General features: G+C 33.4%; 3 protein-coding genes and 1 non-coding gene across 9 annotated transcripts in view; all 4 read right to left on the bottom strand.

Annotated features, from left to right (window-relative positions):
- LOC124535572 (uncharacterized protein CG43867) overlaps positions 1-8,489 on the bottom strand; it is a 363,739-nt gene extending 355,250 nt beyond the window's left edge. The window contains exon 1 of the mRNA XM_047111819.1: positions 8,155-8,489. The gene's annotated coding sequence lies outside the window, so the exon portion shown is untranslated. The remainder of the gene's footprint in view (positions 1-8,154) is intronic.
- On the bottom strand, positions 5,960-7,041 carry LOC124535568. The gene has a single exon (XM_047111817.1). The coding sequence runs from the start codon at positions 6,916-6,918 to the stop codon at positions 6,295-6,297; it is 624 nt and encodes a 207-aa protein (XP_046967773.1). The 5' UTR covers positions 6,919-7,041; the 3' UTR covers positions 5,960-6,294.
- Positions 8,490-8,903: 414 nt separating the features above from the next.
- On the bottom strand, positions 8,904-8,975 carry Trnah-gug. The gene has a single exon. It is a non-coding gene; the product is annotated as a tRNA-His (tRNA).
- Positions 8,976-13,892: 4,917 nt separating this feature from the next.
- LOC124535876 (serine/threonine-protein kinase minibrain) overlaps positions 13,893-27,245 on the bottom strand; it is a 102,410-nt gene continuing 89,057 nt past the window's right edge. For 5 of the 6 annotated variants that reach the window (XM_047112272.1, XM_047112275.1, XM_047112271.1 and 2 more), the window contains 6 exons: positions 24,920-25,032; positions 22,636-22,845; positions 21,337-21,422; positions 20,348-20,477; positions 19,519-19,654; positions 13,893-16,653 (listed from right to left, as the gene is read on the bottom strand). In XM_047112272.1, coding sequence (XP_046968228.1) covers positions 16,493-16,653; positions 19,519-19,654; positions 20,348-20,477; positions 21,337-21,422; positions 22,636-22,845; positions 24,920-25,032 — 836 coding nt within the window. In that variant the 3' untranslated portion in view covers positions 13,893-16,492. Of the gene's footprint in view, positions 16,654-17,854; positions 17,941-19,518; positions 19,655-20,347; positions 20,478-21,336; positions 21,423-22,635; positions 22,846-24,919; positions 25,033-27,245 lie in introns of all 6 variants that reach the window. The other variant, XR_006966836.1, reaches the window with a different exon arrangement.

Genomic DNA, 27,245 nt, shown 5'->3' with positions numbered 1-27,245 from the left:
CTTCAATCAAACACACAAAGAACTCGAACATATTCATTACTTCAGCAGGCCAATTTAACTTGACCTCGATATGATAAAACAAAACACGCATTAGTCGAAAAACGGTACCAATTTTATCGGCATTTATGTACATTTATCTCATATAGTATATTAACAGACTATATAAATATACCAGTGTTATTCTACACACGTACTGTCTTTTGTTTTATATGTATTTCTAGGCTGTAATGATAATTTATTGTCGTAACGACCATGACTTTCATATAAGTAATAAAAGCAATTCTTACAACTAGTAAACAAATAGTTATTATGCATTTATTTTTACTATGAAATTCAATTGATACAATAAATAACAGCTGTTTTATTTATAATACAGCATACATTGTTAAGTAAAAGAAAAATATTAAAAAAATATAATTCCAAATTTATTAAAAGCCTGTATCTTTAGTGTAGTTGTGTTTCGTTCACACGATTTTCTCCTCGAAAATACTTTACTCACATTACTATTTTACCCGGGATTACTGAAAATTATGTTCTAATAATAAAATACATATATTTAATCTGATTATCTATTAAAAGTCCATTGTTACTGGGAACGCAATTTACAAAGGGCTACCTACATAAACCTTTATTAGAAAATTTCAAAGCTTTGCTAATTTTGGCAAATTTGATAGAAATTATGGATGGCAAAAAATTATTACTATGAATTAATAATAATGATTTTACTACCTGTGATGTTTTGCTTTCGCAAGTAAATAAATATACCTTTGAATACTATATAATACCATATTTAGGATTATATTTGGAAGTAGGCCACAAGCCAATTTTAGTCAACTCTCTTTGTATAAATATTCAACAGGTTTGAATCTGAGCATCATAGTATGCATAAATATTTATGGCTCTTAGCATAATTTGAATAGAAGCCAATATTTATGCTCTGAAACTAACGAAAAACGCTAGCTTTTTCTCTTAGAGAACAAATTCTTCATTACAGCGAAGAAAATTCACTTAATAAGGACATTGACAGATTTCTTTCATTTTCTAGATGATAAAATATTAAAATTCGAAGATAGTCAAATTTTAGTACCCAATTTTATTTAGTTTTACATAGACACAATGAAAACGGAAAATATGGTATTTAAAAATATAAGTATATGAGATATCTGAAAGCGAAAGATATTTTATTTTCCAATAGCAGTTTCTTAATTTGAAAGAAAGTCGGAACACGGCAATTAATAAGCCTCACGTTGGGCGCCAAGCACTAAAGGACGCCACAGTTCAAGGAAGCTGGTTGTCTCTTGGTCTCAGTAGAACTTTAATCACCGGTTAATTAAACTCGAGATGTACGTGACCACCCATCTCCTTTTTTGTGTTCCGACACTATCTACGAACGAGAAAATCACTGATGTTGGTCACACTTTAAACAGATATATAAATTTAACAAATATAAGCCAACTGTTATATTGTAGATTCGAACAAAGTTTTTACATATTTCATTTTAAGACGATTTTTTTAAAATTACATATATTATTGTGTCTCCACAGACGTACTGTTTGTGCCTTTGATCTATCTTATTTATAACTAATAGTCACCCACGGCTTCACTCGCGTTTTAGGGACGAATTGTTGAATGATGAAACAAATGACCAATAGGTTGTCATTTGTTCGATAATAAAGTAACCCTTTCTTGGAGTTCATATTTGCTTGATACCAAGTTTAATCAAATCTATTCAGCGGTTTGGTCGTGAAAGAGCGACATGCAGACAGAGTTACTTTTATTTTTATAACATAAATATAGATTGTATTTATGTTATACAATAAGGGAGATTGTTTATTTAATAAAATCGCATTCAAACTCTTTTTGTGTACTATAAACTAATAATAACAATGTTATAGAGTAGTTGATGATTACTATTGGACCATTATGTATTAGTTTCCACGTTTATATTAAATATAAGCGTTTTCAGTGGGCACGAGGGTATCGGAAAAACAAAATTTATGCAGCGAAATGGTAGACAGTAATTTTACGCATTATATATCCCGTCTCGAAAAGAACACGTAGACATTCGTCATGTGACTTCCGTGAGCAATGTTTTGTATTTCGAGTTACGTAACTATCTCTTATTCTCGTAAGAAATGTTTATTATATATATTTCTGGACATTGTAATGAATTTGTGTTTATATAAAGCATTTAATTTAATAATTTAAACATCATGCGTTAATTTTGTAGGATACAATTTGAGGAATTATGAGAAATTTATTGTTGCAATTTATCAAAGCTAGTTTAATACTAAACCAAAAAAATCAAGAGTATGCTTATCACCACGAATGGCTTCTGTATGTTTCAGTTCTATTTTTTTAAAGACAATGTTGCATTTTTGTAATAGCTTAAAGTCTTGGAACTTGGAAACAGCATAAGTTTTCACCCTATAACCACGATCCTATACCGAAATCAGACGAGCGTGACAGGGGGCAATGATACATATTTATCTAGCAATATTTATGGCCACCCTGAAAAACTACCGCGATTTTCTTGTCTCATTTCATATTTAAAGTTGGGATGGTTTATGTGGATCGATTGGCGAATGGTGCGTGAATGCTTAAAGGTGGTCATGAATAAAACAATAACTATTATTTAGACGTACCTTTTATTTATTTCCTTTGAAAAGCTTGAAACTGCAAACAATATCCAAAACAGCTTTTAACATTTTATCATAAATGTATAAAATATCGAATATGACATAATGTCCTGAAATGGGTTTTAAAAATTATATCAGACCATTTTGCTATTTCAGAATATAAGATTATCCTTCAATATGGGACTATTTACAAGGGATTTTGCCTTTATCCACTTAAACCCAAACGACAAACAAATTTGTCCAGACAAGATATTAAAACCTAGAGACCCGCAGCCTTTTGATAGATGGACTCGTTTGGCAAAAATGGGAAAGGATTTTTACATTGTGATATGTACATATGTTTTGCGTTAATTTAATAATATTTTATGTGTAAAATCTACTTGAGCAAAATATTCTTATCTATAAATATTTATGAAAAAGAATATACTATCGTATGGATAAACTTAATTGACATTAAATAGTAATAATATACAATAACAATTTCGCGACCCTTGCTAAACACATTACGCGCCATTTCGCGTTGATCTATTTCTCATAAGTGATCACTCCCCTTAAGTTCCAACCTGACAGGAAGCAGGTGGACAGCAAAGGGTCGATGAATTACCTTGAGGACAGATGCGCAGCGACACACCCGACGGCTTTTTAATGGCGGCCCAAGTTTTATACGCAATTACGTGCGTGGAAATTATGGGAATGAAAAGGAATTATTTTGAAAATGTTAGTGTAACATGTCAAGTTAACATTTCGTGAAAATTTACATTGCGAGCTAAAACGCGTGGTATTTTTAATTTGTCACCGCTATTTGTCAGCACTTTACAATACTATTAAATGAAACATTTCTCAAAAGCCAACATTAATTTATCGTAAAAAATTTACTTAAATGCTAATCATACTTTTTCAGATATGTCGCTATGAAAGCAAAAACTATAACAAGATATACATATGTTTTTATCTAATTTGAGAATATTTTAATTAATGGTTTATCGACGAAATCTCTATGCATTTAATTTGATCACAGCATTTTGTTTAACAAAGAACTTTATGATAATTTAGTAATAAGAAGAGCCTATTTAAATTTCCTTTGTATATTTAAGCAAATTGCAAATGAAAGTTAAGTTGCTACATATTAAAAATACAAAACTAAATTTAACTAAGCACAAACCAAATTTTTCATCATACGTCTCATCTTATTTCTGCTCAAGAAATATATTTTTAAAACCAAATCTACTGTTAGAATAATTAATTGATAAGTAAAAGCAAATTCATCGCGTCATAATTTCAAGGTATCGCACAAGTGAAAGTGACTCAAGCGAATTTATTCAGACATTAATAAAATTAAAGTCAATATTTCACAAAAATGTCAGGAGTAAATCAGAGCCATGTTCCATTTTTCGCAGTGGGATGGCGCTTTGAACAGCCATTTCCTCGCGTATTATTATTACCCACAAGCTTTAAATCTAAAGATAACGTGTTTCACGTCGTGTGAGGGCCATCAAACTCCCTACCTATGTTTAAAATAAAAATTTAACCTTTTTATATTTTTTCTTTTCTTTATGTCCTTAGTAGGTGCATTTATTACTTATTAAATCGTAACACCGTTCTCCAATTTAGAGTATTTTCGTAGATCGTTAATGTTACGGCTACTAAATTTGGGAGTTAATTTTAATATTTTATGAGCGGCTGCATTTAAACAGTGGTTGTATTTGCGAAGTCTTGCTTTTCATTAGCTTTATTTATTTAGGAAATTCGCAGAAGATCCGGTTCTAGTCTTTGTACTATTTCATTTAGAACAGAGCATATTTCAGAAGACTATTTGCATTTTAGAAATAAAACTTATATTGTAATTGAAGTTAATAGACCAACTCATTTAATGTTGCTTATTTATTTTTACAAACTTACAAGTAATAATTTGATTTCCGATCACATTGCCTGTTAAAAATGTTCGAAGGATTTGTGGTAAAACGTTTAAACGAATTTTATATTGAAAGAAAGCTGAAATAAAATCTCAGATGTAAATTAAATCTGGACCGTGGTCAGAATCCCAGGCGGTTCCAAATGTCGGAGATTTAAGTTAACAGACTTTTTGTTCACTTTGTTGCAGCGACCGGCGGCGGCTTGAATTTAATTTTTGATAACGAAAACATTTTCTTGTCTTAATACAAAATATTTTGTAGCGTTTTAAACATTATTTCGATTATACATAATTGATGATATTTGCATTAATTAAATACTCAATTCAATGGAAATCAGTGTTTATGTAAAATTGTTTAATATTTCGTTGTCTAAATTAATTTTGTTATTATTCCAAATGTGTACATGACGAATCATGTAATCATGTAGTACTACAGCAAAGTAGGTAAATTTAAAAGGAAAATGTACCATATTAAATAACAACACTATGTCCTCCATCCAGTTTGTTTAGACTACAAATTGAAATATTCACTTACTCCGTATTCAATTTGCCGGATAGCAAAATGGTGTAATAGCAAATAATGGACAATGTCCAACAATATTTATTTAACCAAATCGTCACGTTCCAAAACGCAAATTTGCAACAGAAGCTTATTATTATGGAGCCCATAAATCTGAGCAATAAATCACATAACTATTACGCCAATTACGCGGCGGTCAGTAGCCCCTTAATCCTCTGAAAGCCCGTCTTAGAAGAAAAAGGGCCAAGCATCGACCCAACTTATTCTCAGCCATGACTCAAATTGATTTATGTCTCTGATAAGCAGATCGAAGTTTCTAAGAGAGCAACTATTTCAGAAATAGTGAGTCGTAAAAACTGTCTTTTAGTTGTTTAAATAGGGAGTTCAAAAACAGCTGCGGAAACAAACGGGATTTGATGGAATGCTCCATCTCAATATCTCACCTTAATAATTTAAAAGGATTATATATTTTATAAATCCACTTGACCTATTAAATATAATAACGTAACAACCAAAATATTCAACCTGATAAAATTAATGGCAGTTTTAATTACTAAATTTCGAAATTGTTACTTCAAAGAGTCTCTATAACGCACTGTTTACCTAAGCTTTATGGCGTAATTTAAAAACTAAACTATTGTTTTGCCCTAGATTGGAAGCGTGTGCCATTTTGTAATAAGTTATCGAATGGTTTTGTGGCTACAAGTTAGAGCGCGCACGACTGCCCTGATTTCCGTGATATTGATCTATGACGGAAGCTCGCAATGCCAGATGAAAAGAATCTAACAGAAAAGGGACCCGATACCATTGCTGTTCACTTGCCGAACGAAAAGCTTTAATTTCATTGCGAGGTATTCTTTAACAAATAAAAAAACGTGTGATGTAATTTGTGTAATTGTATAAAATACGGTATAAAATTTCAAAGGCTAAGATTTCACAATTACAAGTAAATAGATATAGTACTGAAATAGTATTAAAATTAACATAAGAATAGGTATATTATTAAAGTAAATTTTAAAATGTATTTCGTTACATTATATTTTGCCACCAGCGTCGGCCATCAATCACGGGTAATCGGAAGCTATCAATGCAGGAATGAGTATAATTTGCCGTGATCGCCGCATTTTACAGTCGCCCTGAATTGCTGTCATTACAGGCTGTATGACACAATGCGGTACACCATGACGAGAACTCATTTATTTCAAGTTATTTCACACTCGGCACTACGCGACGTGTTTGGTCTTCTTTAGAGGAGACCTGGTTATCGATTTCTCCTCTAGCTTCCTTTTCTTCAAAGGCAGTACGCATTTCATGGAACTTCCTATAACTATCCTTTCAACGACACGATATTGCTTTTCAGAAAAAGGTCTCAAAACTGCGAAACTAATTCCCAGTGATCTCCCTTTTAGCAAATCTTCTTTTAGAACTCGATTATCATATAGACGAGTTTTAATATATTTTAAAAGTAGATCGATTTCAGAATTCGACAGTTTCAATAAAGCAGCAATCGCGATTTTGTCGTAATCTTCGGAATCTCGATGCTCCACTTCTAGTTTGATATCGTTTTCACTGGTCGGATATATTATTTCCTGGAGATGGAATCGGTTCGGTCCGGCCCCTACCATCAAAGCGCATCTAAAGTTAGTTTGCTTACCGATGACCCCGTTCAGCCAGTCGGAATTCCGATCGAGAGCCCCAAGAAAAAAGCTCATAAAGTCACTAACTTCTTTTTGTTTCTTGTAAGAAGCGATAGCCGCTAAGGCTACTTCGGGGTAACTGTCTTTACCTTTCGGAGAGCTAGTGCTTGGCTCGCGTGCAAACTTAATCGGAGCTTTTTTGCCAAACATTTTGTTTCCACGCTTCAGCAAGTTAAGAACATTGCTCAGTAATTCAGTAACGTTTTTATTTTGATAACGAGGAATTTTGGAGGTTATTAAATCACGAATAATTTATAACGGAAACAGTTAATGTTTTTTCATAAAATGTGATGTGAAAAGGAAGTCAGTACGTTGTCAGTGTGTGCAATGTCATTGAAAGGTAATAAAACAAGAGGGATTGTTAATAAAGGTTTTATATCACTTACGCATAATTATTGCTTACGATATTACAACACTGAATTAGTTGAGCAATTCAGAGATATAATTACTTAAATTTTGTGTAATTATCTCGCCTACGTCTACTGTCTAACAACGCACCCACTCCAAAATTTGCAGCAAAATTAACATTAACTATTCGTGAATTGAGGTTGGTAATATTTTATAAGTGACAACATTTGCTAAATTTAAATGTTAAAAGCGTAATTTAAATATAGACTAATAAATCGACTTCTCTAATAAATCACGACAGCATAATAGTGACTTAACCAACTTGATGATACTTGTTTTGTGGAATTATAAAAACGTGTTAGTAAGTATATATCATGGGTTTTTTAAGTAAAACTCTAACATTTATATGTATACGTATAAACAAGTTATTTAAAATATTATTTTACTTAATATACTTAAAATAATATTGGGCTAATTGTATACAACATCTGAGATTCATAAATTACAAGCTATATATGTATATTTGAATTATATTTATAATTTTATAATATGTATAGATAGTAACGTTTTCATAGATTTCATAATTAATTGCACCTTAATTTATATTTTCGATACTTAAAAGTACCTATTGGCTATTAAACTAGTACCTATACAAAATTTAAATGTTTTGTATAATTCGAACGAAATATATAATTACTTATTAATAAATGCATACGTAGGTATTATTCTAGAGTTTCTTAAAAAAATATTTCAACGTTCATCGTACTTTATTACCAATGAAAGAATACAGTAATAGTATTACTGTAGTTTTTATTTAAATAACGGTCAATGTCATATCTTAGTATCTATTAAACAAATCTTACATATCTTCCAGTTAGAATATTCTCAATTGCCAAAACGCCTTTCAATAAATACAATATAATAAAGAACAGTGGATATCGAGGTCATCGGCATGTATCTACGAATGTACGAAGTAACTTGCAGGCGTGAATGTCACAGAGGTTAGGTTAACAATCCAAAACAAATTTTTTAACTTACCCAAACAAGCTTCCTAACAAATATCCCGTTACAAGATTCGCTTCAACAATCAACGGCAATGCTGTCACGATGAATACACATTACACACGCACACATGCAAGGAACGTAGTAAACGTCATAACCAAAGTTAACATCGTTAATTACACCATTTAACACTGTTTTCTCACACTGCCAACAATACACAGCACAGCCAATAACTTCATAAATCAAATAGTAGAAGCACAGGTGTCAATATGATCTAGGACCATTTATAAAACATATTTTTTTGGCAAAGACAACCTAATCACCACTCCTTTTCTCTCACAGATTTCTATGATAGCGAACAGCTGCGGTGCGTGGTTGAACCAAAACAAATACCAGTAGAGCCATCTATCCGCAGACTTATAATATTAACGGTCTCGAGAGCTTGTCATTTTCCGTTATTTAGAATACCTGTTAGATAGAACTTGTCAATGTAGTTCCTCCTCTCAACGTAGATGGCGTTGCAAGAAATACGTTAATTAAAACCACAAAGAACGCCATGTACAAAATAATTATTTATAAATTCATTATCAGGATTATCAGGAATTCGGCTTCATTAGCAACATAATTTTATTTATTGTAATTCAAAAAAAATACGTGAATGCTTTATAAAGTGTTTTGTTTTTATAAATAAATTTTAACAGATAATGAATTAAGCAATAAAAGTGTTAATAAATATAAAACAAAATTAAAAAACTTAAACTCCGCCGCAACAGTGAGAATTTCACTGCCGTGACCAGGATTCGAACCTGGGTTACTACGGCCACAACGTAGGGTCCTAACCACTAGACGATCACGGCTATCGGAGTAATTGTGTGGATGACGAAATTATAAACCATATCCTTAAAGATACAATACACATGTTTCATGTTGAAAATAAAAATCCCACCAAAAACATTAAATGTAAAAAAATGCCAAGCCTCTCGCAGTCTTTCTATCGTAAAAAGTTTTGAGATCTCATAATAGCCAAGTTCTATTCAAATTATTATGTAGTTATAAATCAACATTTAGTTTAGGGATCTCATTTATTTTTTGTAAGTGTATTATATATATTAGTGTATATTTCTTTCTTTTTTTTAAGGTGACCTCATAATTTCTTAGACTTCAGCTACTGCTTTGCTTAGAACCCATTCTCTATCTCTATCTCTTTTGTTTCTTCTCTGAGGCCTTGTTACTTCTAAGGTAGACAAGTCTGGGTGATATATGCTTCGGAGTCGATTACATTCTGCCATTGTTGTCTCCTGAGCCCGAGCGCGCATACAATATAATATATCGCTATACGATGGAGCTTTAAAGTTTTAAAAATTATGAACTTCATGTATTAATTTATATTCATTATAGTCTATGTATTACATTTATATTATTATTTTCTATTCTATGTATGTATTCATACAATTGAATACTTAAACAACGAACAAAGTTAACAATGCAGTCAAAATCCATTCACAATGTTCTTGCCAAACCGCAAATATAAAATTGTTTTCAATGGTATATTATTGTTTAATGTTTTTTTTTTATATTTTTTCCTTTATATGTGACTAATGACTTATCTTGATGCAAAATTTTAAGCTTCTAAGTCTGCTATAAGTAACTTAGATTTTTGATGATCGGTCAGTTAGTCAGTGAGTGACAAAATCGTGTAACTTTGACCGATCGTGAATCCTAAACTATTAATTAAATTGGCATTTAATTTCGAACTTAAGCTTGTTCTAATGCCTACTATTAGTCACCGAAAACCCAAACTCCTAGCTTTGTCCACTTCGAAGATATATTTTCGCCCCCTGCCGCCAATCGCTTCGAGAAAAGATGGTACGGCCGTGCCCGTTTTGCTCGAGACTTGGCTGGGGCACTGCCATGCCCCCAGATATCAAACAGAATTATTTAATCATGATTTAACTAGAGTAAGAGCGACTCACCCCGTCCTATCTCAACTATGGCATAGTGATGGCGACCACATAATCGTTCTTGACAAAAAGTATGTCCTTTATCCAATAAATTATTATTACCAAGAGATATCATTTAAGATTTATGTATGATATGAACCGATACGACATGGGAACCTTCAAGAAAAGAGCCTACTCCTTTCTTAAAGGACGGCAACGCACCTGCAAGCCCCCGGTGTTGCAGATGTCCATGGGCGGTGGTAGTCACTTTCTATCAGGTGAGAGTGAGTCAAAGTCAGAAAGATCTCTAACTCTAATTTTACAAAGATGAACGGGCGTACATGCATGTCCAAGGCGTAAACGGCAGATAGTTGTGGTGACCCAACGTTTAGTGTGATAAGAAAACCAAGGTCGCCTTGGAATAACTGGTTGTAGACTTGCGTAAAATCTACCTTTAGATTTTGATGAAACTTCCCAAACAGAATTCCAGGATTTAACAAGATGAGTTTTCGGTAGAGCAAACAAGTCCTGAGTTGAGTTTTTAAAATGATCAAGAGAGCCAGTTGATATAGCAGCTTCACTTAATTGTTAATTGACGATTCAAAAGTACTTGTAAAAGCCCACTTGAATAAAGTTAATTTAGATTTTGTTTTTAGCAAACGAATCTGCTGCATCGTTGTCGGGAATACCAGAATTTGAAGCTTGGGATCGAGACAAGCGATAAATCCAGCCCTTTTTGATGACAACGAAACAATGCTTCCCTGATCTTAAGGATGATGAAAAACTTTCGTTTACTACGAAATGGATTAGGATCTAATTTATTTTAATTATATTATAAGAAGAATTGGTGTGACTTTCCGAACGTCAAGCGTCATGCTGTCAGATTTCTTTTAAATTAATTCTCATTTTGGCGGGAGGCGACTCGAAATACGGTCAGGCGTATCATTGTTTTATTGTTATTGTAATAATATTAGAAAACCACAAATCGAGTGTAATAGTATAGTTAATGATTATTATTTTATACCCTTGCAATCAATTTATTATAAAAGTAATTTTGTTTTGTTAATAATTTGCTAAAAATCTTTCTATGATAAAGGTATTTGTGATATTGTATATTTAGGAGATTCCTTTAACTATATATAACAACTGGCTGGAAAGAATAAAAAAAATAAAAGCGCGCGAAACCACAACAAGCTGTATCTTTTTGGGCGCAAACAGTAGTCTAGTCTACTATGCTAGTCTTCAAAATTTAATTGAGTTTGTTTCCTCAACTGTTCCGATCAATCTCTTTCGTGTCTTCTCCATCCTACGTGACATTGGCGAAATAATCTGTGCCCTGTCGGCACAACTAAAAGCCACTAAATCAAGAATTGAATTGAATTGAAGGTCAATATTGGCGCGACTTGTAATTTGTTATAAATGTTATTAGCTCAACTGAGTAAGTAATTTACCTTAATATGTATGATTTGGTAATTTATTTATGTTAAGACATTTTCGAAGTTAAAACTATTTTTTATTTATTAGTAAATGATTGAAGTTGTTTATATCCTGATTAAAGTTATTTATATTCTTGTCTTTTTTTAATTTATTTCACTTCTGTATGCTAAATGTATTGTTTGCTGATGATAGCTTATTACTATTAAAAGTTGACAGGGAATTAGATAATTATGGCGATGTATACAAGGTTTTATCACAGATAACAAGTTTGGTTTATTAACAACATTGCTTACCGCTGTCTGATCCTATGTATGCTTATATCTTTATTTTTCTTGATTTAATTCTGAATGCCAAAAAACCTTATGTAAGAAAGCAACACTGAAAGGTAATTTTAAAATATTGTCATCTAAATGTAACTGATGCTATAGTATTTCTATTTTCTATAAATCACTAAAAATTAAATGGAATCATCATTAAACCAACATACGCGTAATACGGTTAAAAAAATTAGACCAGTGACTGAGTTTACTCATACTGTAAACTTTGGTTACTTTGATAATATTATGTCTTATGGGATTTTGCTTTGGCAGGATGTATTTTAGGAGGAGTTAACCTAGCTTCCGACTTCGCATGGTCTTTACATCCTTTTTGAGTAAAGGTATTCGTTTCTAAAATATTCTACTAGTATTTTTTAATTTAATAATAAAAACTAATAAAAACTTTTAAAGTTCAGGTCAAAAAAATGATCCAAATGGCATGTTACTCAAAACAATAAAGCTGCATTTATAACATAGATACATATATTTTACTCTATTCTATACACATTTTGTAATTATAATGAGGGAAATAGTAACTACAGAGTTTTTTGTAGGCTCTTCTCAGGTCAATCTTCGAACTAGTAACAGTTTACATTTAGTTTAAACAGTAACGTGACGATTGAAAATAACTTTTATGAGCCTACGTGAATAAAGAATATTTTGATTTTAAGTATATAAAAGAGTATTATTTTTCTACTACTATTTGTGTATTAAGATCAAGATATTATGTCTAAAAAAAACCATGCCTAAACGCAAATTGAACTGAAAGTAATAATTTAATTATATAAAGTAGTATTTCTGAGTACCTGTAATTAATTACCTACAAAATCAACCGAGTAATAAAAACATAAAATCCAAACCAAATTTATTAGAAGAATATACAAGGGACAGCCATAAATTAAAATGTATTCAGTCGTAACTCCATACTTACTTTCTTCACCTCTTTGCTCCATTATAGATATGCAGTCTTGGTGAAAAAGAGCTCTTTACTAAAGAGCTACACCCGCTTTTTGAAGATTGAAATAATGATGTGCCCTGAAAGAGTCCTATAATAACTAGCACTTTTGTTGGTAAAAAAAAACAACCAGACTTCAATAAAGCCTTTGAGTGTGTATGCAGGCTCATATTCATCAAATTTGCTCCCGAGGAAAGACCCGGGTGCCTTAAGTACGGAACGCCTTGCCGATATCAATTCATGGATCATAAGTGAGGCCCTCTGGAAGGTCTCTAAAACGTTTTATTTAAAAGGACTGTGATATCTCCGGAACAAAGTGGGCACCTGGGCGTGGAAAGTAAACTTTTTCTTCATTGTTCAAACTAGTCATAGAATATTGTTTTCTAAAGATAACAATTGTCGAGTAAACATGGCATTATAGGCAAAAGATATTTTTACAACAAATAAATAATATAGGTTTTAGTTTATTTTTTTGCCCAAGTCATGATGTTTGCAGTATTATTTGTGCCCCAAGTTTTTGGCATTATTGTATTCAATTTATTTCAATTTCGATGATTTTATTTTTAATTGTATTTATGCACATCTGTAATTGCCAAATTAGTCCAGTAAATAAAGGCAAGTAGCCGAAGAAAGATCACTTTCACAGTGGCGTTTATTTGGAAAGGGCCGATGTCCAGAAGTGGACGAATATGGGTTGGATGATGATGAAATAATTTTTTTTTAAAAACGGTTGGTTCTCAGAAAAAATGATATCGTCTTATTTATGGGAAATTTTAAGTGCTACAAATTTAATAAACACAACTTTTTTCATAATTAAGACCCTTCACGAGATAATCGCGACAAAGAGTTTCTTGCGACCTTCGACCCTGGATAACTTTCTTACCACGCATAGATCGATGGGGACTTATGGGATTTTGTTTAGAACCACAAAAGGAATCATCCAAAAATCCAACTTTCCGCTAATTTTTCCGAAGTTCGGTCTTTATTTTGTCTTTATTCATTGGACATTGGACTAACTGTATACTTGACAAATAAAATACCCAAAAGTAGCCACAATAATGAAGACAAAAAAACACCAGTTTCTTAACACATCCATGGGGGTAATTATAGTAAAAGAAAAAGAAAATCATTGCTATCGTTTATTGATTTAAAATACAAAACTTAGTGACATAAAGCTCTATCCTTTTATTGTTACAGTGCCTGCGAACTGACAATTCGATAGGAAATAAACATTTAGCTCCTCGCTCCTTAGCTGTCACTCATCCAACATGTCAATACAAATAAATATTACAGTATACAACATACTCAAGCAAACACCTAGACCTAGGGCCGTCCTTGAGTAATGGTTCGCTTTGAACTTTACGAATAGGTTGGTGTTATTATTATTTTTTGTATCAATTTATCACTTTATCAGGCTCCGTTATGTAAAATAATATTGGTACGACGGGTCCCCTTTAAGGCATTGGTACGATAGCTATTCAGACTGACTCATTTTTACTTAGCATTCGTTCGAGTCTATCGCTTCGAAACGTGATCAGTTACTCGCCGAGCTAGTATGAGTCAGTCTGAACGACATAGAGCAATATCACAAAACATGTGTACAATCGATTTACAATTAATATAATTAAAAAAAATATTCTCATAATATCGTTACATTTGAATTATGGAGAACATTTAACATTATCGTTTATATTACAAAGAACTTAAGAACACTTGAGTAATCACGGAGACCCGTCAGCATAATAATTTGTTACTTTCCTATAATCAAACAAAACTGTTTTCCCATACCTATTTCTTATTCCTAACAATCCTATAACCTCATGAAGCAAAAAAGTATTAATACAGTAAATATTATACAGATATTCGAAAAATTTATATTTCAGACCAGAGAGATTAGAAATAGATTCAAATCTACAATTAAATAAAAAAAATAACAGTTGGAAAACAGTCGCAGCGCTTACAGAGCTAGAAATCAGATAAGAAAATACTTTCATGCTTCATGTACGAAAATAATTGTACCATACAAACATTGTTATTTTTAAAATAATTTTCGGGGGGTGGGGAGTTGTTTTTTATATAAAAAATTACGGCAACATTCTGCAGCACAAAAAAATCTGCTATCAGTTGCAATGTCGTCGTTAGCCGCTCCACCCTGAACGCCTAACATCAGTCGGTTCACGAACTATTATACACAATTGAAAAAAATATAATTTGCTAAATCACATCTGTTCAGGGTAAAGTGGCTAAATCTAAGGCCCGCTACTGACGCAACTTTTTAACCGACGCTTGTACCCGCAACCCAGGACAGCTGTGACCGTTAATATATTCGTATTAAATTATCCTCTATGGTATTTCTGTGTCTATAACAGAGTATAAAAAAGCTACTCGTTAGACCCTAATCGACTATCCACAGGATCCCCGTCAAAATTATGCAAAGTCGATATTTTATTGCTATACAAGCAAAATCTAATATACAACCTCTTTGCCTCTTTATTACATACAATATAGACACTATAGAATATCCAACTCCGTTTTGTACCAAAGAGTCCCAGTATTCTCTTATAACATTACAGTATACAATATTATACAAATAATATGTGCAATACATTTGTACTACAAGGTACAACTTACATAAGTCACGTTTCACGACACACAATCTTGGACGCAAAAAAAGCAAGTGAGTAGCGGGCCTTATCCATAAAAGTTCCGGCACAATAAGGCAGTGATTCAGTGTATGCTATACAAAATATCTCCGTTACAAAGTTACGACCAGTCTGTTGCAATGAGGTTAATCTATTGTAGATTCAAATCCAAAAAGGTTGAACAAGTCAGTTTAATTTATTAACTCCTATTTGAAATACCCAAAAAATTTTATATATGATCAACATTCCCGTAACCTACAAGTACATTTTGTGTTTTTATAGAATTACCTATACACTATTCTTTGTTTTACATATCGTCTGAATATTCCAATGGGTCAAAAATAACCTATATGTATTAACACAGTACACGTGTATTGATGTACAGAGTCTCAAATCTCATGCATTCGAGATCGGAGTTAAAACATTTACAATATACAACAACTCTGAAATGCGAGGGCAAAGTTTCAAATGATTTCAACGTCAGGAGTATCGAATCGAATCAATTTGTGCAGTCAAAAAATACTTTTTTATTATTATTTTAATCTATTTTTTTATTCGGTTGTATCGATAAAATGAAATTCTGTTTGGCCCTTTGATTTTCAGTCATCAGTTGCCGACACTTTAAAAATATAAAGCTTGCGATAATTAACTGAACGAAAGCTTAACTAGCATAGACGTATCTAAACTATATCAACCGGGTCGAGTCGCAGTCTGTATCCATTATTAGTCGGTCACCTAAATTTATGTACAATATTTATTTTCTACCATATTGCGTCTTTGATATGCATTGCGTAACAATAAAAAAACCTAGCTTTCATGCCCTTGATGCGTCCGGATGTGGGGGGGGGGCCTCCGCGGCCCCGCGGTACCCTCTAAGTACGGTCGAGTGAAGCGTTTACGAACAAATAATACAATACACGTTACAACGTAACAATCGTCACCACAACGTCTCTTTACAGTCAGACTTATCGCATTAAATAAAAATATAGAATTATAAATATGGATTCAGTCCGAGAGCGTCGCCGCGCACCGCACTCGCGCCGGCGGCGCCGCCGAGCACTGCGGCGCCGCCGCGCCCCGCGGCTAGTGGATGGCCACGGGGCTGTGCTGCACGCACACGGCCGGCAGCAGGTCGTCGTCGCGCCGCACGTCGCGCACATCGCGCACGTCGCGCACATCGCGCACATCGCGCACGCCCTCCACGTCCATGCGCTCGGCGCCGCCCCACAGCCGCGCGCCGCCCACTGCAACACGCACGCCACACGCACCGTCACACCTCGCTCGCCAGAGCCGACCTCGTCAAAACCTTTGCATCGATCGATGCTGAAAGGCACCAGTCAAAAGTTACCCACTCCTTTACGAACGGATCAAATTCGACTGTGCGGTTCATTTATTAAACAAAAGTTTTGAACGATTTCAACTCCAAATCTTATATTCTAGCTAATTTTGATATAGTGAGGGGCTAGTAGTAATCTAGGGGGATCTAACTAATATATGAGGTACCTAATTAGAGAGCTACTTGTAATTCCTAAATCATATGAGACAGTATTATATAAATATTTATCATAAAATTTTTATATACATTATCAAAAACATAAAAAAGTAAGTAAACATATTATATGATATAACAAAAACCAATTACTCGGTGATTGCAACTAAATTATGACTTACGTGAAATTTACATAATTAAAATCAAAAAATCACACTGGACTACAAGGATTCTTGTTAGGTCTCATGATGTAGCATTTAAAAACTAACATATACATATTCAAAAGAAAGGTACTCAAAAACTTCAGTCATAATTTATGTTATAGAATTGCAGAAACCGATGTTACACCAAAAAGCCATGCACTACATACGATGGATGAAGACATGCCAAAAGAATTGAAACGTGGGGCGTCTGTGTAGGAGAGTGACGGCGGTGATGGCAACACTATTGAACATTACTTGACTCAATTATTAGTATTGTAATATTTTTTTTCAATAATCTCATGAATACTAGTCGTAGTATAGTTATTGAATTATTATTATAATCAAAGCATTTTTAATTGTAATGTCAGCAAAAAAAGCGTTATTTTGAAAAAAAAAATTGGAAACTTTTGTATCGTCAAATATGATCGGTGTTACAAGTGGTAATAATAGTTACCTGAAGTTATCAGTAAAAATTAATACATTTTTTTTCTGTTGTATAATTTTCATAAAATTCATGACATTAGGCGAACAAACATTTAATTATTTAAGAAACATACTATTAACTCTTCAAAGAAATAATTCTTCTCAAAAACAAACTATGTAAATATATACTTGGCACTAGTGATGTTATTACATGATTGTCTTATTTCATCGCTATCACTGTCGCACGTCACTCTCGCGATGACGGTGGGGGGTGAGAGGTAAGTGGAGTGGGGGTGGGTTAAATAGCATTCCTATATCAAGACGGCAGACCTGGCGTACAATGTTAGGCACATGGCGGCGTTAGTGTCGCGAGGGGGTGCCGCCGGGGCGCTCTAGTCATCGCGATTCCGGGCCATCTGCCGCGAACATCGACATTACACACATGCTATTAAATATTAATATCGATTTCAATGGTAATTCAGCGTAGACATAATCACTTCATCTGACATTTTTTTTTAATTATTACGTTTTGAAAATAGAACCAAAAATAACGGTTTATTTGAATGACGGTAGATAAATTTATTTCATCATGACAAAGTAATAACATGAATGTTTTATTAAAATCATCTTCATGTATTTAATTAAATAAAAATTCAAATAATGGCAACATCGTTCAATCATAGTAATTAAATAAATAGATGATTAAAAATGAAGATAAATTTTGTCTACGCTTGTTGTTATTTAATAAAAACGGCATCCAATTTTGATATTATTTACAAAGAGTTAGAAATTATCATGTTAATTCGACAGCACAGAAACATATAACACATATTTAGCATATTTATCATACAAATGTTTGCATTAAATAGATAATTTACATAAATAATTTCGATAACCGATTCTAAACCACCCGTATAAAAATGATATCATGACAGAAGCTTCATGTGTTAGCAGAAACACAACAAAAGCTCGAAATGATAATGTCAGATCTATATCTACACAATATCATAAATTAAAACATTTTCAAAACCAACATAATCTGGTAATGAAAAAAAATAAAAGCTAATATGCATTTGTTAAATTTCTTGAATTTCAAACAATCTTTAAATAATTATGATCTATGGTAATGTAAGTCCAACATAATCCAATACTATTGAAATCTTTAGGGCTTTCCATTTGGCATACATGTTAGAAGCCTGACCTAACCTAAGGTAGTATCGAAGATGCTTGTCCACTTGGTGACCACTGGAGTAACCATGTCGCTTCTTACCCATTTTATGAGACCTTTTTGATGAGCCATACCTGTGCAAGACTCACTGAATAGGTGATGCAAATTCACCAACTTTTATAATTTGGCAACTGTCCAACTTACTATACACGTGTTTTTGACGTGCATTCTTTTATAAATGTGCCTACGTCAGTCAAAAATGACCATACCTGACTACAAAAATCGTTGTTCATCAGCTATCAGATATACCCAATTTATGTCCCATAAAACTGGCCACTAACAAGGAAAATCCTGAGACTAAAACTCACCATGATGGGAGCACATTTTGTTCAGCAACAATTTTAGTTAATGGCAAACCTCATTCTACAGATTCATATAGGGATATGGACGACAACAATCGTTGTTCATCAGCTATCAGATATACCCAATTTATGTCCCACAAAACTGGCCACAAACAAGGAAAATCCTGAGACTAAAACTCACCATGATGGGAGCACATTTTGTTCAGCAACAATTAGTTAGAGGCAAACCTCAGTCTACAGATTCATATAGGGATATGGACGACATTTTCATATAGGGATCGTTGTTCATCAGCTATTAGATATACCCAATTTATGTCCCATAAAACTGGTCACTAACGAGACAAATCCTGAGACAAAAACTCACCATGATGGGAGCACATTTTGTTCAGCAACAATTAGTTATGAGGCAATCCTCAGTCTTCAGATTTATATAGGGATATGTTTCCTACGAGGGAGACACTGACCATGTTGGTGATGCGACTGCGCTTGTTGCGTGTTGGTCGACTCGTCGGCGGTGCGCTTGAAGAAGTTGTGCTGCAGCGCGTAGTACGGCGTCACGCGCTGCTTCGGGTCGTACTCCAGCATGCGCAGGATTAGGTCCTGGAATTTAACGGGAGTCTCGTTACTATCATTCAACAACAACAACAACAACAACAACCTGTAAATTCCCACTGCTGGGCTAAAGGCCTCCTCTCCCTTTGATGAGAAGGTTTTTTAACATATGGAAGGTGGAATATACATGTGGCAGAGTTTCTTATGAAATTTGTCACATGCAGGTTTCCTCACGATGTTTTCCTTCACCGCTGAGCACGAGATGAATTATAAAGGCAAATTAAGCACATGAATCAGCGGTGCTTGCAAGGGTTTGAACCCGCAATCATCGGTTAAGATGCACGCGTTCTAACCACTGGGCCATCTCGAATCTACTATCATTCGGCTGTTAGAAAATATTTGAATTAGGAATACTGAAAATTGATAATATTGAAAATTGTCCTAGACCTCCCCCCGTTGAGGTTTTGGACTTTACTAGAAAATGCTCAAATGCAGAATGGTGAATACAAATCATATTTTCATCCACCACATGCAAATACCTCACAATAATTTTCTTCTTCATTCAAACACAAATTAAACATATAGAGATTCAGTTCTGCTGGCCTGGTTAAACTCGGAATAACCCAGAGCCCACAAAGCTCTACACAAATTAAGCATATAAAGATTCAGTTCTGCTAGCCTGGTTGAACTGGGAATCACCCAGAGCCCGTATGGCTACTAGCGTGGATGGCACGAGCGTACCTTGAACTTGAGGTAGTCGGAGACGGAGTGGCCGGGCTCGCCGCGCCGCCGCGCCGCCGGCCCGCCGCCCTCCACGCCGAGTATGTCGTGCAGGCGCCGCGTGCCCGCCGCGCGGTACTTCCGGTAGCCGCTGCGCCAATCAGATCAGTCAAACATCAACAACAACAACAACAACAACAACCTGTAAATTCCCACTGCTGGGCTAAAGGCCTCCTCTCCCTTTGAGGAGAAGGTTTTGGAACATATTCCACCACGCTGTTCCAATGCGGGTTGGTGGAATACACATGTGGCAGAATTTCTTTGTCACATGCAGGTTTCCTCACGATGTTTTCCTTCACCGCTGAGTACGAGATGAATTATAAAGACAAATTAAGCACATGAATCAGCGGTGCTTGCCTGGGTTTGAACCCGCAATCATCTGTTAAGATGCACGCGTTCTAACCACTGGGCCATATCGACTCATCAAACATCAGTTACTCAAAATCTTATGTAGTTATAGTGTTATAGGTAGTATATTTATGTACTAAAAGTTCCGAGTGCTCTCAATGAATGCCGGTGTACGGATAAATCCGACAGGGATTTTGTAACACCGTAAACGAAATTTGTAGTGTGTTATATAAATATATAAATAATTAAAAAAAAAAAAAAAAAAAAACCTCCAGCCTTGCCTTCGGCTGTATACACTTATGCTACACTTATACTTTGAGACATACACCTAAATAAAGATAATATATGTTTCAGACACTCGAAACTTTTTAACATAATGTAATTAACATGTAACTCTACAGTGTAAATACTACATATGTACCTACATATATACTAATTTACGACTTTTATGAATTGTTTCAAGATATAATTTTACAAACAAACTAATTTTTGTTTTGCTCTATTGCTAGTACAGAAGCTCCTTTTAAATTTAGAATGTATGTTATTCGATATTACTTAAAATTTATTAACATATTCATATTCTATGATGTAACTTTACTTACCTATCTTTGCCCGCTACCTTCTTAAGGACGTAACCGCCGCCTTCGGACGCCGGTAATTTGTCAAAGAACTTTCTTGTTTTGTGTGCCTGAAGAAATATAAACGATTAATTTTTCATCAAAAAAAAAAACAGCGACCAGCGACATCAAGGCATCTTATACACGAACATATGCTTACAATGTTTACAACGCGCGATATTTGTAACATTTTGAAGAGGCGTTATGGCTTATTCTTTACATGTTTTTAATAGAAACATTGTTATCGGTACCAGCTATTTTTAAATTTCGAATCTTTAATTAGCCAAACAGTTTAAAATGAATTCACGAACTTTGGGTAAAACCATAAATTTCTCATCGCTTTTGATATTATTCAAATACAAATATCTATTCCTGAACTTTAGAGGGATGTCATTTGCTTATTCGCGTCGTTTCAGCTTCAGAGCAAAGCAGTTAAGAAACCTCTGAGCATTTTTACACAAGTTTATATTAATAAGTTTCAAAATGTGAATATAACATTAAATAAAACTTAAACAAACAACACAGCGCAGCGTATTTGTTGTAGTGTAAAAGAAGCGATTGCATTAAGTTTCCGTCGCATAATTTTCACATATAGCACGTTCGAGCGTTTCATAAGAGATCTCAAGTGTTCGAAAAGTTGTCTTATTTCCAATTAACAACGAAAGTGGGTCGTAGTGACGCTATGGTTACACAATTAAACGTCGGCTACATATTGTTCAAAGTTAGACAATTATCGCGAGTTAAGAGCCATTATATCTTCATCCCGAACGCTTTCGCGGAGCTATAATTATTGTCGTCGTTGCAAATGTTTTACAATTACGTATTCACACGATAGCTAAGTCTACATTTTTTTATTTAAATACTAATTGGAATTGTTCTATCTCTATATTTAGCTTTACGATGACTTTTCAAAACAAATATAATTTAGATACATATAGTATTTATTATACAATACAGGAATCAAATATTTAATATTATATTGCATGTTTAACATAAAAGAATATATACCAATCAAGCTGAGCCGTTATATTGAACGATCTGAAGCTTTGTGAAGAATAAGATCTAACTAACTTAGAGGTCTAGAAATAGAAGTCGTTGTATGAATCAAAAAAAGCTGGTCTTGGCTCTCATTAACATTGCTATTACTATGATAAGTATTAAAAAAAAAAAAAAAACAATCGTTTCCGATTATTTTTACACGTAACAAAATTAAATTTAATCTAAAGAGGTTTTATATGCCTATCTTAAATATTAAACATATTAAGTTTGTCGTTTAGTAATTACCTGATCCAACAGGTGATCCGGGGGCATTCCCAGCACTTCGACAATCTTGTTCATTTGGTCGAGCTCGTTGGCTCCGCTGAACAACGGCTCGCCAGTGTGCATCTCGACCAGTATGCAACCGAGTGACCACATGTCGATCGCCAGGTCGTATGGAATGCCTAACAGGACCTCAGGCGACCTGTAGAACCTTGACTGGATGTATTGGTATATCTGAAAGTTAATGCAACATTAGAATGAATATAGGATAGAAAAAGATACAAAAAGGTATTTACAATAAGTGAGACTATGCAAAATAATCAACAATAAGCTGTTAATTTGAAAATTAGGTTATTAATGAATGTTAAAAACATTAGCAATGACTAATTATAGTGGAATTACGTAATATAGTTTTTACATATCTAGAGAAGTGTTATGCCTATGTTATAAGTTACAACTGCAATATATTGGATTAGTTTTTAAGTATGCAATTCGTGTGTATAGGACACATTGCTATAAACTATGATTTGCATATATATTTTCTGTAATCGTAGATAAAGCCTGCCATACTTTACATAAGCTGATGGCAAAACAATAAGAGAAAAATAACACTTTCGATGTTGTCTCCTACATGCCGCTGTATATTATCACGACGATATAAGCAAAACAGTTCCAATTCACAATGATTTTATGTTACGTTAATATCAAAATAATATATTGCATTCGAATCAATCGTCCCTTTACATTTAACGTACTCACGAAATGAGGAAAACGAACGAAACAGTCAAAGGTCTTCCATATTACGTATTAATTAATACCATAATTATCAATAATAATATATAATTGTTTACGTATTTAATATCTGCAAAGTCCAAGGAGTTGTATGCGACGTACATGCGGACAATAACACTAGCTATATATATATATATATATATATATATATTTACATAAATTTCACGCGCAATTGGAGATAGCCTCTGACCGATGGGTAATGAATCGGAAGACCCCGATTTGATTTATCACAACAATTAGACTATGTGTTAAATAATGGGAGTGATGATGACGAGTTTACACTGAAACGATTGGCGGTATATTCGAAAGTCACTTGTTAGTTACATGAGTTTGCCTTTGGAAATTTGATTTAATAAGATTAAATTCAGAAACCAACGCTTATTGACTAAACTTTTTTTTTGAAGGGGTGAATGTTTTGCGATTTTCGTTCGATGTTTTAAAATTCAATTAAAACTGTGGTTCCGCTCGTATTTAATACATTTAAGTTCGACAAATATAACTGTTTCTAATGTCTATTGTGACATTCATTCATCATTATTATGTGGGATATGTACGCACATACGTTATGTACTGCGCTTACAATGGATTACTAATATAACTATTTGCCCTTCGGTACCTACTTTCATTGGCAAATACGTACTAATTACAATAAATCAAATATTTTTATACATTACTCCACCTTTATGAAAACATCTTCTTTATTAAAATATTGCATACGTACTAATTTAAGGTAAATGGTTTAAGGCAGATCATGTAATGAAAGTTTTATTTTAAACGTTTCAATCGTCGCATGCGCACAGCTACGACTGGATAGGAAGTAAAATTAATAAACTTGTCGGCGCAATAAACGCCGCGAACAGGGATATACGAGCTGATAACGAGATGCAAAGTATCACATTATGAAATTATCGTAATTATTATGTCATATTTCCGATAATATTTCACTCGTATGAACATTTCTTTTTTATAATCCTACGTAGATTTTATTACTTTAAATATACCTAGAATTTAAAATAATTATTACTAGGACAATCTAATGATATACATAATTATAGGAAGCGCCTGATATGCAAAGGGATCGAAACGAAATTTTACGGAATTGGCTTAAAATTAACGTCGACTTATAAAAGTGATATATTGTCGTCCAATCGAAACGAAAGTTTCAGTAACTATAGGTCCGATTGACTTAAAATTTAACATAGTTATTGCTTTTGCGACAATACATACATTGATATAATATTATATATAATATACTTTATGAGGCCATTAAACATTAGTTGGATTCTGTAAATACACAAAAAAAAAAAAACATTTTAAAAATTCCATAAAATCAATTTGAATTTAGAATGTGTTCTATTTACATTTCACTTCGGTTCAATTCCTCTTATATATTTTTCTTAGTTCTTCCTATGAATCCACATACAAGACGCTAATTACATGCAACTTATGGTACGGTACAAACAATAATTACGTATAATATATATGGATGTAATGACGTAATGATAAGTGCACTCACCCTTTGACCTAGTTGACATGAACTACCAAAGTCCACAATCTTTATGGCTGACCTCTTGGGGTTGCATAGTAGAATATTCTCAGGCTTAAGATCACAGTGAATTATATTTAGTTCTGAAATAAAAAAGATAATATCGATTAATACATTTGTTAGTGGTCAAATCACACACACATTTTCTAATTTAGATTTAAAAAACAAAGGCTTTAAGTCATTGCTGTTTCACTCAACTCTTCGGAACAAATCAAAGTATTGACGTTGGACGATAAAATCGGTGCTAAGTAATTGATACCTACTTAGACGGACCTACACAAAGAATTCCCAGCAGAGAAAGAATTCGTGAGCCAGTGTAATTACAGATAGACCACACAAGGCAATTAATATGTTAGATTCCATTGTTGACACGTGTACAGTTTAACGAATTATATACTTTTGAGATACTGTACAAGTATATTATATTCAACAGCCCACAGCTGGACTAAAGTCTCCTCTCTCTTTGAGGAGAAGGTTACGAAGGTACAAGTACATGCAATGAAAACTTCTTTCATTAAAATCTCAGTAAGATACAAACACACATACAGCATTCAAACACTCTTATACAGTATGTGTACTATTCATATGTAAAAATGAAATTGGCGGAAAGCAAATAATTACACAATTAAACAATTTATAAAAAAAACTACCGACTTCAACATTTGAAACAGCTAGTGAGTGGCGTAGCTATCGTAGGGCTAGGTGGTGCAGTGCACCAGGGCCCCGGAGTTCAGGGGGCCCTCTAAACTAAACCTTAAGCTTTTGAAGCTAGAAAATCACGACTTTGCGCACAAGATTTCTTATTTGGTATCTATATTTCATTTTGATTACATTATTTAGTTAAACCCGATCCTTTTTCTCTGCACCTTCCTCACTTAGCTACGCTACTGCTAGTGAACTAAAAATTAAAAAATATATCTATTAAACTACGCGACCTATTGTAATGAAACACATATACATATAGTGTTCAATAAGTTGAAGTGCACCTAACATAAATTATAAAAATGATCATCTCAATACGACTTTTAGTTTTCGATAAATTCGTAGACAAACATACAAACATACATTTTTACATGAAATTTAGCACACGTGCTTGGAAGCCTAAATGGATCATCGTTCTTAAATATTATTCAATTCTAACAATATAACATACATACATGTCGAACTGTTTATCTCCTTTTTTTAAAAGTCGGTTAAAAATACGTTTGACGTCATACAATTAAACATAAACAAAGTTCGCAGAACAATACACAAATGACATAATAGAAATCGGGTTGAGTCAACTTCAAATCGCGTAAACTTTTGGGTAATCTTTCGTAGAGGTGATTGTTGATTTAAACAACAATAGCAAAGGCTGTCCAAAACTGTCTTAGATGCCAATTGTTTTGTGTTTCAATTGAAATACTCAAGAAGTAATATGAATACCATTTACTTTAAAACAGAAATGATACAAAGTTTTGCATCCCATACTAACTAAGAATAACATACTTCTTTATTTTTTAAGATTTCGAAAAATTAATACTTCTGATTACAGTAATTCTGGCTGGCATCGTTCATATAAATTGATACTTTATATTTAAGGTTTCAGGTATAATACCTTCAACGTACAACAGATGGCGCTCAAACCCCAACAACCAATTTTAAAAACTTTACTTGGTGATAGATCTTAGTGCAAGCCCACGTCATATAACACCCACTCATCAGTAATATTTTGTGTTGTCATATTCCAGTTTTAAGAATGAGTATGCTATTGTAACTACAAACATAACATCATAGGAGATAGTTTAATATTTATTACTCCATCAATCTTTATAGGAGTTCAAGACTACTTAGGACATTTACCAGACATCCTACCTTCATATTAATAAAAAAGAGATTTTTTTTTCGCTTTTTTATTAAGATGTATTATTTCATTGTAATGGTCGCCGAACTAAGCCTATAATTAAGTAACAAACAAAACTTTAAAGACCATATTGCATTCATAATGAAAAACACAGTAACTTAAGTTATCCCTGTACTTAAGTCTGTACTTTCAATTAGGAGCACAGACGAAAAGGATTTTTAAAGAGCTACTAAAAAAACGAGTTAAATTAAAAGAAATTCGTTTAATAGTCACATAAGTAAGTGAGGTCGATATTGATACGAATCTTATGAGGCGAGGAATAAATATAAACAAACTGCCGCCATTAGCTCATTAGGTGCAAATCGTAAGTCGTTACCGTTCTGTTGTTTCTTTTATTCATCCGTTAAAAAAATTATATGTTATTTATTCGGATAATGAATGCTTTCTTTAGCG

Source organism: Vanessa cardui, chromosome 15 (genome assembly GCF_905220365.1).
Source record: "Vanessa cardui chromosome 15, ilVanCard2.1, whole genome shotgun sequence".
Classification (NCBI taxonomy): Eukaryota; Metazoa; Arthropoda; class Insecta; order Lepidoptera; family Nymphalidae; genus Vanessa; species Vanessa cardui.
The sequence above is the reverse complement of the archived record's forward strand: the minus strand, read 5'-3'. Positions and strand labels throughout refer to the sequence as shown.